At 47.4% G+C, this 14,501-nt stretch overlaps 1 protein-coding gene across 7 annotated transcripts in view; it reads right to left on the bottom strand.

Moving 5' to 3' along the window:
• Nucleotides 1-14,501, bottom strand: part of morc2 (MORC family CW-type zinc finger 2) — a 79,728-nt gene that overhangs the window by 48,165 nt on the left and 17,062 nt on the right. For all 7 annotated transcript variants that reach the window (XM_084323585.1, XM_084323583.1, XM_084323587.1 and 4 more), the window contains exons 3-14: nucleotides 14,009-14,062; nucleotides 13,875-13,909; nucleotides 13,704-13,772; nucleotides 13,417-13,507; nucleotides 13,195-13,303; nucleotides 9,211-9,370; nucleotides 8,985-9,096; nucleotides 5,081-5,206; nucleotides 3,471-3,550; nucleotides 2,124-2,206; nucleotides 1,865-1,950; nucleotides 246-386 (exon numbers count right to left, since the gene is read on the bottom strand). In XM_084323585.1, the coding sequence (XP_084179711.1) occupies nucleotides 246-386; nucleotides 1,865-1,950; nucleotides 2,124-2,206; nucleotides 3,471-3,550; nucleotides 5,081-5,206; nucleotides 8,985-9,096; nucleotides 9,211-9,370; nucleotides 13,195-13,303; nucleotides 13,417-13,507; nucleotides 13,704-13,772; nucleotides 13,875-13,909; nucleotides 14,009-14,062 (1,146 nt within the window). The remainder of the gene's footprint in view (nucleotides 1-245; nucleotides 387-1,864; nucleotides 1,951-2,123; nucleotides 2,207-3,470; nucleotides 3,551-5,080; nucleotides 5,207-8,984; nucleotides 9,097-9,210; nucleotides 9,371-13,194; nucleotides 13,304-13,416; nucleotides 13,508-13,703; nucleotides 13,773-13,874; nucleotides 13,910-14,008; nucleotides 14,063-14,501) is intronic.

Below are 14,501 nucleotides of genomic sequence, written 5' to 3'. Positions count from 1 at the left end.
TGAGCAGACCAGTTCCTCAAGTAGTTGGGACACCAATCTATAAGCCCTCAGGTAGTTTGTATCAAGAGCAGTGTGCCGACACAGAGGTGAAAGAGACTCAACAAGGTTTCAGGTCAAGCATTCATTTAAGAATTGCCAATACAGATCAATAGTCTTCTGGGAAATGACCCCTATCAACGATGCATGAACCATGCAGTAATTTCGAGCCTAGATTATATACATAACACACTATCCATGTCACTCACATGCCTCCATCCAGCTGAGGTCCTGTCTTCTCGTACATCTTGATCAGACGTGAGCAGTTGTACACAAACATTCCATCAAGTTCCCTCTGTTCGATGTTCACGCCAAAGATAAAACTGAGCTCCTTGGGCTCCTTCAAGGCTCTGAGGAGAGAGAAATGGGGACAACAGAGAGTCAAGGAGATGTTCCTGTCATGTGTCGATCAAAATGAGAAACTATTTATTTGCCTATAATAACAACAAGTAGGATAAATGTTCAAGAATTTGTCTCTGCAAAACTGGTGCAGAGACAACTTAAGAGTTTCAACAGCAAACCCAGACTCGGTTCCATAGAACATTATATTATTATATAATATAGATTCATCACTAATGATGGATATGACATCACTGTGTCTTCATGAGAAGGTTGGTTGGTCCTCTCTGATGGAGGCGCAACAATGCCCGTTCTAGTGACTAGTCCCTTGAGTTTGCTCAGAACAGGGTAAATCTGCATTTTGCTATGATGCCCCTAGCTCATGGAATGAACTCCAACAGTCATTAAAGCTCGAGATTCTCCCCGCTGTTGCAGAATTAAAAACCTTGATTTCCAACCTTTGTCAATCAAGTTAATTGATTTGTTATCCTTACTTTTGGCTCGCCCTGTTGTCTTATTGTTAAGTTTCAAGTTTCTTTAATAGTTGTCATACAGAAGTACAGAATACTTTTATACAAAATGCTTCTTACTGTTACGCTCCAGAGACTGTGCAAGACAAGATAAGTATGAAATAAAATAACATAGTATAGCATGTAAATTAGAAGTAAAAAAAATGAGGTCAGTGTTCAGTATAGACATATGTACAATGTTCGATGCAGAATAGACGTAACTGAGTTACCATATAATATACAATACTATGCAGTGTACTAATATACAATACTATATAGTGCAAGGCAGAAATGGGATGAGGTGCAATTTAGGTACAATTTACAGTAGGTGTACGAGTTGTAGTGCAAATCCTTTATCAATAAATATAAAGTGTGTTTGTGTGATCTAAATTGTGGAGAGTGGGTGCTGCAGTGTGTTGTTTGTTTAAGTGAGTGTGTGCGTGTGTGTGTGTGCTGTGTGCATTTGATGGTTGTTGCATAGTGTTTATTGTTCGTTTAGCAGCCTGATGGCCTGGGGATAGAAGCTTCTTCTGAGTCTTTCTGTGCTCGCCTTAAGACTCCGGTATCGCTAGCCTGACCGCAGCAGTTCAAAGAGGCAGTTGTTCGGGTGGCTGGAGTCCTTGATGATTCTCTTAGCCTTCCCCCTGCACCGCTTGTTGTAAATGTTCTGGAGGGTGGGAAGCCCCCCTCCAATTGTGCGTTCGGCTGAACGTGTCACTCTTTGTAGTCCGCTACGGTCTTGTGCAGTGCTATTCCCAAACCAGGAGGTGATGTTGCCAGTCAGGATGTTATGATTTTATGCTGTTTTTTTTGGTTGCTTATTTCTGTATGTACACTCGACTGTAAATGAGGGAAATTAAATATAGTACAATAGCACAATCGTAGCTCACAGAAGGACAAGCAATTGTTTTTGTTTGCAAGCAGAACTATTGTATCTAGTGTTTAGGAACAAAAAGTAAGCTTTGGCCATTTCAGCGTACCTCTGTTTAGTTTCCTGGATCTTTTTCTTCATGTCGGCGTCCCGTCGCATCATCATGGCCGCGTCCTGAGTCTTCCTCAGCGTTGCCTGGGGGGCAGGAGAGGGGAGGGGGCAGGAGAGGGGTGGGGGGCAGGAGAGGGGAGAGACTGGAACGGTGAGTGGAGCCACACTTAAAGAGAGCTTTTCACACCAGACGTGGTTCTGCGAGACAGGAGTGCTGCACTAAAAACTAGTCGGAGAACTTGCGTTGGAGTTCTTACCCGTGCTTCCTTAGACAGGTCATCTCCTAGTTTGACTTCCAGAGCCAAACTCTTGCTCTCTGCCTCACGAGCCTTTTCCTCCGCTAAAAATGACACACACACACACACACACACACACAACGGAGTGTAACTCACACCTCTGCCAACACTTTGTCGAGGATGAGGTGGGATCAGCGTTTCCGTTAGCCGGTAATTACCGGTATTTGACCGGCAAAATCTGTTGAAGTCCGACATATTTAATCTCTCAGGTCTTAATGTCCGGTGAAAATAATTCCCTCTAAGCACAATTTGATTATTTGAATTGTATTAAAATAGGCTAAAATTAAATAGCCTATGCGATGAACGAAACAATCATTACATTTGTTTCATCGTTGCTTCTAATAATGACAACGACGTTGTCAGCGAGAGCTTAGTGCTGGGTCTGCGACTGCATGTGCAGCTGCAGAGCTGGAGCAGCAGCGGCACAGTGCAGTACTCCAATTCAGCCATTGGCAATTCAGCTGTTGGGTGGGGGGCGCTGCTAAGCGGTCTCCAGATAGAGCCAGAAAAGAGCCAGAAAACAGCTGAATCTGCTGCTCTGCATCGACATACTCTCGCAAATAAGTCATTGGGAGGTGGAGAGAGAGAGAGTCGTCACGCAAACCCACGATAATGTTGCCGTCTCTCTCTGCCAAATTTCTCAGTTCTTCGCTTGATATAATTAATACAAATGTCCAATATAACGGAATTCGTTAGCTCATAAAAATTTGATTATAACAGACTGCTGTTTATTAATGTCGGGCGACTGCCCACAGACACCTATTTGATTTAAAGTCGGCAGCAGCACGGAGTCTCGGGACTTATTTTATTTGGAATATAATGACTATACGCAAAAGTAGCCTAGTTTTAAGTAAAAATATTATAAATCTACATGCCTTGATGATGTCATTCTTTTGTTTTGTTGTCATTCTTTTGCCTATCAATTGTTTTTAAGCTCAATAAACGCTGACCGGAATTTCTCTCATTTGACCGGTAGATTGAAATCTACCGGACACTGAGGCCGGCAACAATTTTTTCTAACGGAAACCCTGGGTGGGGTGTGGTTGGAATCGAAATTTACTAAAGCCCAGCCCTCTTTTCTTGATCCTCCAATCACAACTGTTGCTTCTGACAGACAAAGTTGGCTTGAGATAAGTAAATTGAAGGAGGGGGACGATGAGTGTTTTTAAAATGTAAAAACAAGAAAATAATGTTGCAAAATGATATAAATAAATAAAACAAAAGCCAATAATTTTTTTTTATTGAGGTTGCTAATCAAAAAGAGCTGCAAGATGAAACAGCGGATGGGTATAATCAGGGTGGACTCACCAATCTTGGCAAGGTGGTCTGCCTTCTTCACTTCCTGCTCAGCCCGAGTTTTGAAACGGGTTGATGAGTACTTATAAACCCTGTGGACAAAACACAAGGAAACGTAGAATTGGAAAAGGATAGTTTTAGATTATACACGGTTCTCTCTCCGTGGACCTATTAACACATCCATTCACGTTGTACGACGTGTTTCAAGTTCATGCTAATTCTGCCAATCCACGGCGTACAACGTTATTTTGATCATATTTCATTTTTTCGCTATGGTATTCATATTTCCCTCACAGAGCCTGGTCTGATGCTGTGTGAGCCGGCACAACTCTGCAACGCTTCAATACTGCCCCCTGGTGGATGATCGGCGAGTTGCCAAACCGGAAATGGACGGTTGGATCTCTGTGAGTCTCCGAAATACGTCCGGCCACTCGCATATTGTGAGACTGTAGACACACGTCCATGTGTAGCGATCGCTGCCATAACGCAATAATAGATACGATTTGGCCGTGTATTATGATTATACAAACCGGAAATGGATTTAGGCGATCGGCGTCAAATAAGTGGGATATTTTTGCTCCAGTCTCATCGCCCAACAGTAAGAGGAGGCTGGCGTTACTTTCAGCCTGTTTGTTTATTATTATCCATGCAAACCGCTCTGATCCATATATCACCCATACTACATAAAGCATTTAACGACGATCACGGAATTATAAACGACCCCCCCCCCCCTCCGTTCATCCGCGCATGATCAGTCATAACGTTTAGGATCATGTACAGTTGACATTTTTAATATAACGTGGATCGGCAACAAACGGCATTTGATAATCTATATATGCATTTATGCCTATATCTCACGTTCTAGGAATTACTGCAGAAAACGATAAAAACATATTTATATTCTAGACGGTATTTTCGTATGAATGTATGCATAAAAAAGTAAAACGTTCCTACATCCTGAACGATAGATAATCGATGTTGAATGGGCCATAGTAATGTCAATTTAGCAATACAATTTAAAAAGTTATAGCCCTGCAAAGAAGGTGAACATCTCCATAGACTTACAGTGCTGGCAGAGAATGGTATAAGATGCTCAAATAGCGTGGCAGGGAAAGTGTTAAGTGTTGATTTTAAATAAACAAAATTCCAATATCTGCAACTGCGTATGTAAGGGGGCATGGCTATGTGTGTGTATGTCCACGATCAAGCGTTCCACAAAGTCTGGCCACGTTACGCAAATCTGTTTAGAGGTTCATAGACAAATATACCAATCTCTCAAGCCTTTCCACCTTTGATATTGGCATTTCATACACTGACAATGGCCACATCAACGTAGGGAATAAGCCAAACTGCAAAAACCATAACTTCCAACTTTCCTGGGAGCCCTGCCTTCTCTATCGTACCTATCCCCCCTACAACATCTTTCCTAGGTTTCTCCATTTACCGCCAGTCAACTCCCCATTATACGACCTACCCAAACGCTTCACTGGCTTGTCCCTTATAGATGTGTGCGTCACCTGGGTTTATAAAGGCAGCATGACAGTCCCTTGTCCCTTATAGAGGTGTGTGTTACCTGGGTTTATAAAGGCAGCAGGTCGGTCCCTTATAGAAGTGTGTGTTACCTGGGTTTATAAAGGCAGCAGGACAGTCTCTTGGTCCTGACTTTGTGTCCCTGGATGAAGATCCTCATGCGTGGGTCGATGTACAATACAGCAGTGTACGCTCTGAAAGACCTCCTCTCTGGCTTTCTGCGGGACGACAGAGAAAGTATTATTCGTTTTAAATCTCATAATAACAGCTAAGTAAGCATCATTTGTGCCCATCTCTTCACTGATGTGCAAGTGGAAACGAGCATTTCAACAATAGCTTTCATTAGCTATTAAAAACAAACATTTCATCACATATTAGATACAAGAGTTTTATTTGTCACGGCATACAGGTATACAGTGAAATGCGGGGGGTCTCGCCCGCAACGATGTGCATAATACAAGTAATAATATAATACAAGAGTCCAACCAATAGAGCGACATAGTGCAATAACAAGTAAACAAAGTAGGCATATCGGTATCTGTACATTCTTAAAGTGATCTTTCCTTCTGTAAAGTGTCCGTAGTGTGAGCGTGTGCAGCATGAGTGTGTGTGTGCTCATGTTAAAGTGGCTGCTAGTGTGTGAGCGTGTACAGTGTGTGTGTTGTGTGTGTGCTCATGTGTGCTTGTGCGTGGAGAGTTCAGTGTTTGGTAGTGCAATACCCGTGGTGCGCTCGGCTGAGCGTACCACTCTCTGTAGGGCCTTCTTGTCCTGTGCCGTGCTGTTGCCATACCAGGCAGTGATGTTTCCAGTCAAGATGCTCTCTACAGCTCCGGAGTAGAAGGACTCTAGTATCTTCCCAGATACTGTGAACTTCCTTAACTGTCTAAGGTGGTAGAGGCACTGCTTCGCCTTTTTTACGACTGAGTCTATGTGTGTTGTCCATGTCAGGTCCTCTGAGATGTGGACCCCCAGGTACTTGAAGCTGCTCTCCCTGTCCACGGTAGCCCCGTTTATCCTCAGTGGTGTGCGTGTCTCCTGCTGTCTCCTCCTAAAATCCATGATCAGCTCCTTGGTTTTACCAATGTTCAGGAGCAGGCTGTTGTCCTGGCACCAGCATTCCAGTACCTCAACCTCCTCCCGGTAGGCTTTCTCGTCATTGTCCGAGATCAGCCCCACCACCACCGTGTCGTCCGCAAACTTCACTATGGAGTTGGAGCTGAACTTGGCCACACAGTCGTGTGTGTAAAGTGAGTACAGCAGGGGGCTCAGAACACAGCCCTGTGGGGGACCCGATGCTCAGGGTGATGGTGTTGGAGGTCTGACCCCCCACCCTGACCGCCTGGGGTCTTTCACTCAGAAAGTCCAGTACCCAGGCGCTCAGAGCGGAGCTCAGACCCAGCTCGATCAGCTTGTCCATCAGTCTGGTGGGGACTATGGTGTTGAACGCTGAGCTGTAGTCAATGAACAACAGTCTCACATAGCCCCCCTTCTGGCGGTCAAGGTGAGAGAGGGTGCTGTGCAGTACTTGGGAGACTGCATCGTCAGTGGACCCGTTTGGCCTGTATGCAAATTGCATAGGGTCCATATCACTGGGGAGGGAGGCACAAATGTGATCCTTGACCAGCCTCTCAAAACATTTCATGGCCACAGAGGTGAGTGCCACCGGTCTGTAGTCATTGAGACATGTTGGGGAGGGTTTCTTCGGTACAGGGATGATGGTAGACATCTTGAAGCAGGCAGGGACCACCGACTCCGCCAGGGATTGATTAAATATGGCAGTGAACACAGGGGCTAGCTGGTTGGCACAGGACTTAAGTATGCGTCCTGTTATACCATCTGGGCCAGCAGCTTTTCTGGTGTTCACCTGCATAAATGCTCTTCTCACACTGTGTTCCGTCAATGAGAGAGCGTCCCCACCCCCCCGCGGTTGCCCCCCCCCCCCCCCCCCCCTCCACAACAGCCGGCGCGCCAGTGCCGTCACTAGCCGTTGAGCTAGCGGCGCCACTGTCTACACCAAACAGAGCGTAGAAAGAGTTGAGTTTGTCCACGAGAGGCGTCGTCGCTCCCCATTGAGGGGGCGCTGACTTTGTAGTCAGTTATTGTCCTCAGTCCCCGCCATATACTGTGATACTGTGAATAATGTATATTTCAGTGGATACTGTGATACTGTGAATAATGTATACTCGGTAGATAGTAAATTATAACACTACCTTATGCATACTGCACCTTATGTGACACTGTGAATGTGAATATTTTCTTCAGCTAGTCAGATAGTAAATTATATTGACCAAATTGACCAATTGTTTACACTGCCTGTGTTGTTTTTACTACCTGTACCCCCCCCCCCTCATGCTGCTATGATGCCTGAATTTCCCCAAGGGGATCAATAAAGGAATATCTTATCTTATGTTATCTTATCTTATAAGCCTTGTGTTGTTTTGTGCCATTTGTGTCTCCAGTTTATCAGCATATGTCCGTTTTGCAAGTTTTACAGCCTTGCGCAGAGTATAGACTGTAGCCTTGTACTCCTCCATGTTTCCCGACTCTCTGCCCAGGTTGTAGGCAGTGGTGCGGGATTTCAGAGCTGCTCCGATAGTACCGTCCACCCACGGTTTCTGGTTAGGGAAGACCCGGACCTTTTTAGTAGGGACAATACTATCAGCCAGTGTTGTGATGAAGCAAACAACGCTGTCCGCGAACTCGCTGACGTCACTGGCGCTTCCTTGAAACATATTCCAGTCGACATCCTCGAGAGCGTCCTGAAGCGTGGCCTCTGATTGGTCGGCCCATTTTTTTGTCTCACGTGACACGACGGCGTCACGTGATCTTTGTTTGTAAGCAGGGACCAACAAGATGGCGTCGTGATCCGACGTGCTAGTAGCTCCCGCTACCGGCGGAGCCGGTACAGCCTTGTAGCCGGCTCTGAATGGGGTGTAGCAGTGATCGAGTGTGTTCCCTCCTCTGGTGGAGCAGGCGATGTGTTGAAAAAAGGACGGCATCACTTTCTTCAAATTTGCCTGGTTGAAATCACCAGCTACAATCATGGCTGCGTCCGGGTGTTTAATCTGGTGCTTGTTGAGATTCTCCGCCAATTCCGCCAGGGCCCTGACGGTGTTTGCTTGTGGAGGGATGTATACTGCAGTCATGATGACCGCTTGGAAGACTGTGAAGGAGTCCGAGGGAGAGACGCTGTGATCCGGAGTCGCTGGTTTCAGCCATGTTTCCGTAAAACACAAGATGTTGCAGTCTCTCACTTCTTGTTGGAATCGAACCCTCGCTCTCAGATCGTCCATCCTCCCCTCCAACGAACGTGCATTCGCCAGAAAGATGGATGGAATTGCCGGGCGGTAAGCAGCTCTTTTTAACCTCAGTCTGATTCCTCCTCTCCTCCCCCTATGTTTCTTCTTTTTCTTGCCGGCTCCTTTGTCCTCCTTGTTGTCGCGCCTGATCTCCGGTGGCAAATCTAGGCATAAAGTGTCTCTAAACTCCTCTTTGAGTCCGGAGTTTAGGTCAATAAGTGACTGGCGGTCGGTCGTATGACGTCCCCGCCAGTGATGTTTTCATAAAAAAAGTAGTAAAAACAAACATAATAACTAAAAATTTGCACAATCGTTGCTGAGCTGAACCAACGGCGACTAACCTGGGTCGCGCCATATTACATTTGTAATGTAGTTACTTCTGATATCCCAGTGAGCATCAGCCGAACGCAGGTCCGCCGAACACAGGCCAGCTGACATCCCATCACAACTTGACATGTATATCCAAATTCTAAATGTTGACCTATAGACTTCATGTTTGTTGGAATAACTTCCATAGGCTAACGCTAGCTATATTGTGGCAGTAACGGAAGAGACTTTTGTTGTTGCTAGACAGTCTCAATGGGGAGCAGCAATCTGGCTCCATATGCAATCTGCGGGCTGTGTGAATAGGCTCAATCACACAGGTGCGGATGTGATGCACCGCCGAGACCGGTGTGTGATGCCAGTAAGACTCACACTCCTTCAGCAGCTGTCCCAGCCATCAGGATGTCCTGATGATCCGTGTCCACATCCAGCTCAGGATCCCTGGTGTCCATCAGCTTCAGATTGTAGATTATCACCAAGGTACCTTTTTACACACACACACACAAAATGGCATAGTTAAAATGATCAGTGATTACTCGCCGAAACACAAATTAATAGGTCTGCACATGCATGCGTGCGTGCGTACACACACACTTACCACTGCTGCTCTCTATTTTGTTAAACTGCTCCATCAGTTGCTGTTCGGTCTTAAAGGGGGAGTATTTGAAGATGAGCTCAGTCTCAATGGCATATTTCTCAGGGTTGGCTGCCTGCGGCTCCTTGGTTCTGAGATCCCAGGTAGGGAGAGGCACTATCACCTAAAGACAGAGGTCCAAATATATAAGAACACAAATTTACACTGTGCGTTTTAGAAGCTCAGAAACATCCCAAACAAACTACTTGCTTCAACTTCAAAGCCACGTCAAAAACACAAGTCTCTGGGATGTAGACTTGCGGTGTCATTTTGGATAACCAAAGTCTCAAGAGGACCAGGGCTGAATCTTAAATGTATTTTTTTTATCCATTTTCTCCTTATTTTCTATTTTCTTTTTCTCCCATCCCAATTTCGCCTCGCCAATTCTCCCCTCCCCTGTCTCGAACGTTGTAGACTACGCCTCCCACTGGTCGGCTGCAGTGAGGACCAAGCCTTGCATCACGTGTCCCCTCCGGTACACGAGGAGGCAGCTGTCGCATCTTTTCACCTGAACAGTAGGGTGCATCAAATTGCAATGCAAAAATTTTATCTCAACATATCAATCTGTGTGGGGTTGCATTCTGTTCGGACAAACATAAAAATGATTTGTGCAAAGTTTGGGAAAGATTCGTTGAGATTTAGAGGTAGCACACAGCATGTGAAATATATGAAAATTGGCCTTTTTGGGCGTTTTACTAGATAACATGACAAGGCAATTTCAAAAACGGCAAGAAATAGTTTGAGAACATTTATTAACCCTAACATTTAAGAACAAAATGTTTGATAACAACATTGAAATAGTCTTTCAAACATGTCTCAAGCATCCTAGAGACCTGGTCCAGCTTTCCCTTGCAGCAGCGAAGATTTGGCTGTGTTGAGCGGTCATGCTCAACTGCCTGTAGCACATTCTACAGGTGCTCCTCGCTCCTGGCTGCTGCCACAAAGTCTGACGTCAGTTTGACGCCACGCTCGGCACAGTGATTCACAACATTGATGGCACATACATTCACTGCACCCATCTGAAATGCTGTACTGGTAGCCCAATCCTCTACATCCAGTGAAAGAAACGCGGGATCGATGTGCAGCAGGTGCATGCCGAACCAGCAGTCTCGGTTGGCAAGGTCAGCCAAGCTGGTGGTCGGCGAGAGGGTTGGAAACTTTGGCTTGCCGAAGCCAGTGCCAAAGCGGAGTTGTGGGGCTTGCATGGATATATCAGCCGGCTTGTGCTCCAATATAGCATCTGCAAGTCCGCGCCGCTCGCCAACTGGCACCTTGGTGCTGAAGAGTGCCAGGGGCAGCATCTCGCCTGACAGGTACCATAGGTGCCGCTTCAGCGCCTTAATCGCGGATGCTGCGATGCCCTCGTCAACAGACTTGTATGCGTACAGGTTGTGGTAGAGTGTAAGGTCATTCCATGCCGCATCTACGGCCGTGTCGCAGGTCAACCACCACGTTGCGTAGATGTGCGTGATGAAGTTGGCAAACGCCCAACTTCAGCACCTGCTGCTGCATAGTGATGGTCCCCTGAAGAAGCAAGGCAATGTGCTGCTCCATCAAGGCCAGCTTGAGAGTGTAGAGCAGCTTAGCCATCCACCGCGCCTTGTGCAGTGCTCCCGGTCATTGGAAGTTAACTGGAGTGTGCTCTGCACTGTCTGCACCAGATACACAAGACATAGCTGCACGAACTCGCGATAGTCGCCTCGCTTGTAGTCGAGCACTCCTGCAGCGCACACAATTAGTTCAGCACGCAACTTGCCCAGGAACGGTGTTTCGGCATCGCCAGGAATGTAGCGGGCCAATGGGCCGCTGTCCTTGTGTGGCAACAGGTTCCAGTTGTCGCGCAGACGTGTAAAAGATTTAACCTCTGGCGAGCGTGACGTCTCCACCTTGAGGTCAGTGAAGATGTGGCTGAGGAGCACCTCGCCGATGTGGTGCCGGCACCCGGACCAGAGCAGTGGTCGACCCAGTGAGAGCTGGATGGCAATGCAGGCTGCCGTGAGATGGCCAGTGTTTGACACGGTGGTGTCAAATGCCATGTTGACAACCTGATCGGTGCAGCACCAGTCCTGCAGCAGCTTGCATGTCAGCCGGGCAATGATCGTTCCACATGCCTCATCAGTCCCCTTCATGTATGCTGGCACACCAAGCAGTTTGAGCCGCTCCGCGTCTCCGATCACCACTGTCAGACGCTCCTCCAACTGGCGCACATTGTTGAGCATTGGCGTCAACTTGCTGTCCCAGTGCAAGGTGCACATGGGAGGTGGTGTCCACTGTTCTTGCTGGTCCTCACTGATGGCCTGCAACACGTGGCGGCGCGCTCGGTCTGCTGTTGCGTAGGATGTGGAGACCTTTGCCGAATTGCCACCGGATTCCTCGATCAGACCGCTCGTGAAGGCAGCCTGCTGCATTGGTGTGATCTTCAACCGTGTAGCCAGTGACACAAGACTCGGCCGGCTGAGAATGTCTGATGGAATGAAGGCTGTGGTGCCAGTCTTCTTACGCTCACGGGTGGGTGTGTTCTCAGCCGGTGGAGCAGCGGTTTCATCTGCATTGCTGTCTTCATCACTTTCGCTTTCCAACACCACCGCCATGCTGGACCTCACAGTCATCTCCTGCTGCTCCTTGGTAAAGCATGCCTGCTGCGCTGCTTCACGTTCCTGTCGCCGCTTCAACTTGGATTGCAGATTGGCATCCAATGCTCCAAATGTGGCCACTCTGTTGCCCTTCATGCTGGCCAGGAAAGCAATGTCCTCTGGATCACAGATCAGCTCCTCTGCATTTGGAGACCACAGCGGGAATGTGGCATCCAGCTTGTGCTCCATTGCGTCCACCAGTCGAGCTGTAGCCTCACTGGAGCGCCTGGCCTTTGGAATGTGCCGCAGCTTGTTGCTAGCATCGACAAGCGCTACTATCTTGACGCATGCTCGACGATCACTCACCATTGGAATATTGGCCTTTCCATAAAATGGCTGCACCTGCTCCAAAACGTCCTTAGCCGCATGGAACCGTGACAAGGCTCCGGTCAAACCTGGCCGCTTGGCATGCAGTTGCGTGTCGCAGTTGTACAGCATGCACCGCAAGATCTGGCGACCACTTGGCAGTTTGGCACCAGTGATGATGGCATCTGCATTGGTTATGCTGGGGCCCAGACCAAAGACCAGGCTGCGGCTGCTCTGGCGGGAGCCTAAGGGCGGTGACGCCATCTTGTGAGAACTGGATAGCTGGAGATATAGTTGGAGAGCTGGATCCTGTGGTGGGTGATGGTGGCGTTGGGGGAATTGAGTAAACTGTGATGCAGAGCCACACAGGTAAAGCTATTTATAGGCCCATCCCGCCCATCCCCCCAAAAATTGCAGGACCAGGTGCGAGATGTAACAATGTTGCAACTCACACACACACACACACTAACAGCAGGCCATGTTGGGGGAGGACAGCATGTACTGATGTACCGTTCCACATCTAAATCACCTCGTATTGCAAATATATTTTGCATGTATTGTTTTTATTTGTTTGATGAACAGCGCAATCTCTCAGTGGCGAGGAGTAACGCGTGGGAGGCTCACGCTGCGCCCGATACTTCCTGATTCTGCTGTACAGGCGCACCAACAGACCTGTAGGAGTCGCTGTCCACAACGTCCAATCCCCACCCACCGGCTTTCCCACCCTCTAACACTGCCAATTGTGTTAGTATGACGACCGGCCAAGCCAGTAGCAACGCCGAGAGCTGGGCTCGATAAAAGCATCTCCTGCGTTAGTGGCAAGCGCCTTTGCCCACTGCGCCACTCAGCCGCCCCAAATCTTAAATGTCTGAACTAGTTAACCTAATGTCTTAACTGCCCACACAAATGTTTAGGTGTACCATGTGACGGGCATGAGGCGAACGATCAGCAAAATAAGGCAGTAAAAGGTAATAAACATCCGACACTCCATCTGATCCCCGATACTGACCTCATCCAGACCCTCTTCTTCGTGGAATGTTCTGGACAGGAAGAGGCAAGTGAGGGTGTTGCCCTTTTTAGTAAACAAGATGAAGTCCTTCCCAATACGCATGGAGCCCCTGTTGACACACACAGAACCAGTGTTACAGTTGTTCCTGAAGATTCTCTAACAGCGGTACAAGACAAGCCCATCAGTACCGGGGGAATCTCTGGAGAGTTCAACAGGGCTTACGATTTCAGTCCGTTTCCATACTGGCCAATCTGAGTGGACACGGGCGACCGCTTACTTGACTTTCCAAACTGGATCACGTGAGTGGCCTCGTCTAACAGAGAGAGGAGAGGGAATACAGTATCAGCATGTTTCTGCATGGCAAGCTCTGAAATTAGGATCTGACATTTCTTTTTAGAAAATAAAACTGCACATGGACAACCACGGTGGATCTACAGGACTTCCATTTATCCATCAAAAAATCCCTCGCCTGAGGCCGCATCGCAAATTATATCAAGAGAGTCACTCACTGGGGTCCATTCCTATTCCATCGTCAAGGAAACAGAGCATGTATCCACCACGCAGTTCTGGTCTCTTCTCTGTCAGCCAAGCAAAAAGATAAGGGATATACGATTTAGGAGGATAAGGTGATATGTGTATGTTTTAAGCGTGTTATTGACTGAGTGACTGTGATCGTGTACCAGCATAGATGTTTATTCGTGTGGCGTTGGCGTCCCTGTAAGGAGAGAAATGAAAAGCTGTCAAGATTGTGTTTCACTTTAAAATTATGAGGGTCTATCGTACCACAGATTTGTGAATAATCATTCATGGGTACCTTGAATTGTCCACAAGCTCAGCCAAGGCTCCAAACAAGAACTCGTGGGTTGTCCTGAGAATAGAAAACACAAAAATCATCAACAAGAAGAAATTAGTGTGTTTGCTTGTCGATTCTGAGAGGATCTGTGATGTAGGTAGAGCCTAGTGTTAACCTCTTAACGTGCAACAGCCCGGCCCCTCTTGAGGACGATTTGCCCACCAGCGCGACGCACCAATTTGCCGACCTCTAGCGGCTCGGCCGCGCATATTTTTTTATACAATATATATAGATCGAATTGAAGCCATATTTGTTGCCTGTCAATTGCCGTTTCAGGCGACAAAATCCGTTCAGCGGTTCCCGAGTTACATGCCAATATGTGAGGCGTGGGCCGAAGTACACAGCACTTTACATTTTTTTCAAATATCACTCTCGACTCCCGCGCCTCTACCTCAGTCAATCATTTGGCAATCTCAAATATTATTGGACAGGGTTGTAACCAATGACTCTGGCT

The sequence above is a fragment of the Notolepis coatsorum genome (genome assembly GCF_963971535.1).
Source record: "Notolepis coatsorum genome assembly, chromosome: 10".
NCBI classification, from domain to species: domain Eukaryota; kingdom Metazoa; phylum Chordata; class Actinopteri; order Aulopiformes; family Paralepididae; genus Notolepis; species Notolepis coatsorum.
Note: the sequence above shows the minus strand (reverse complement) of the source record. Positions and strands in the feature narration are given on the sequence as shown.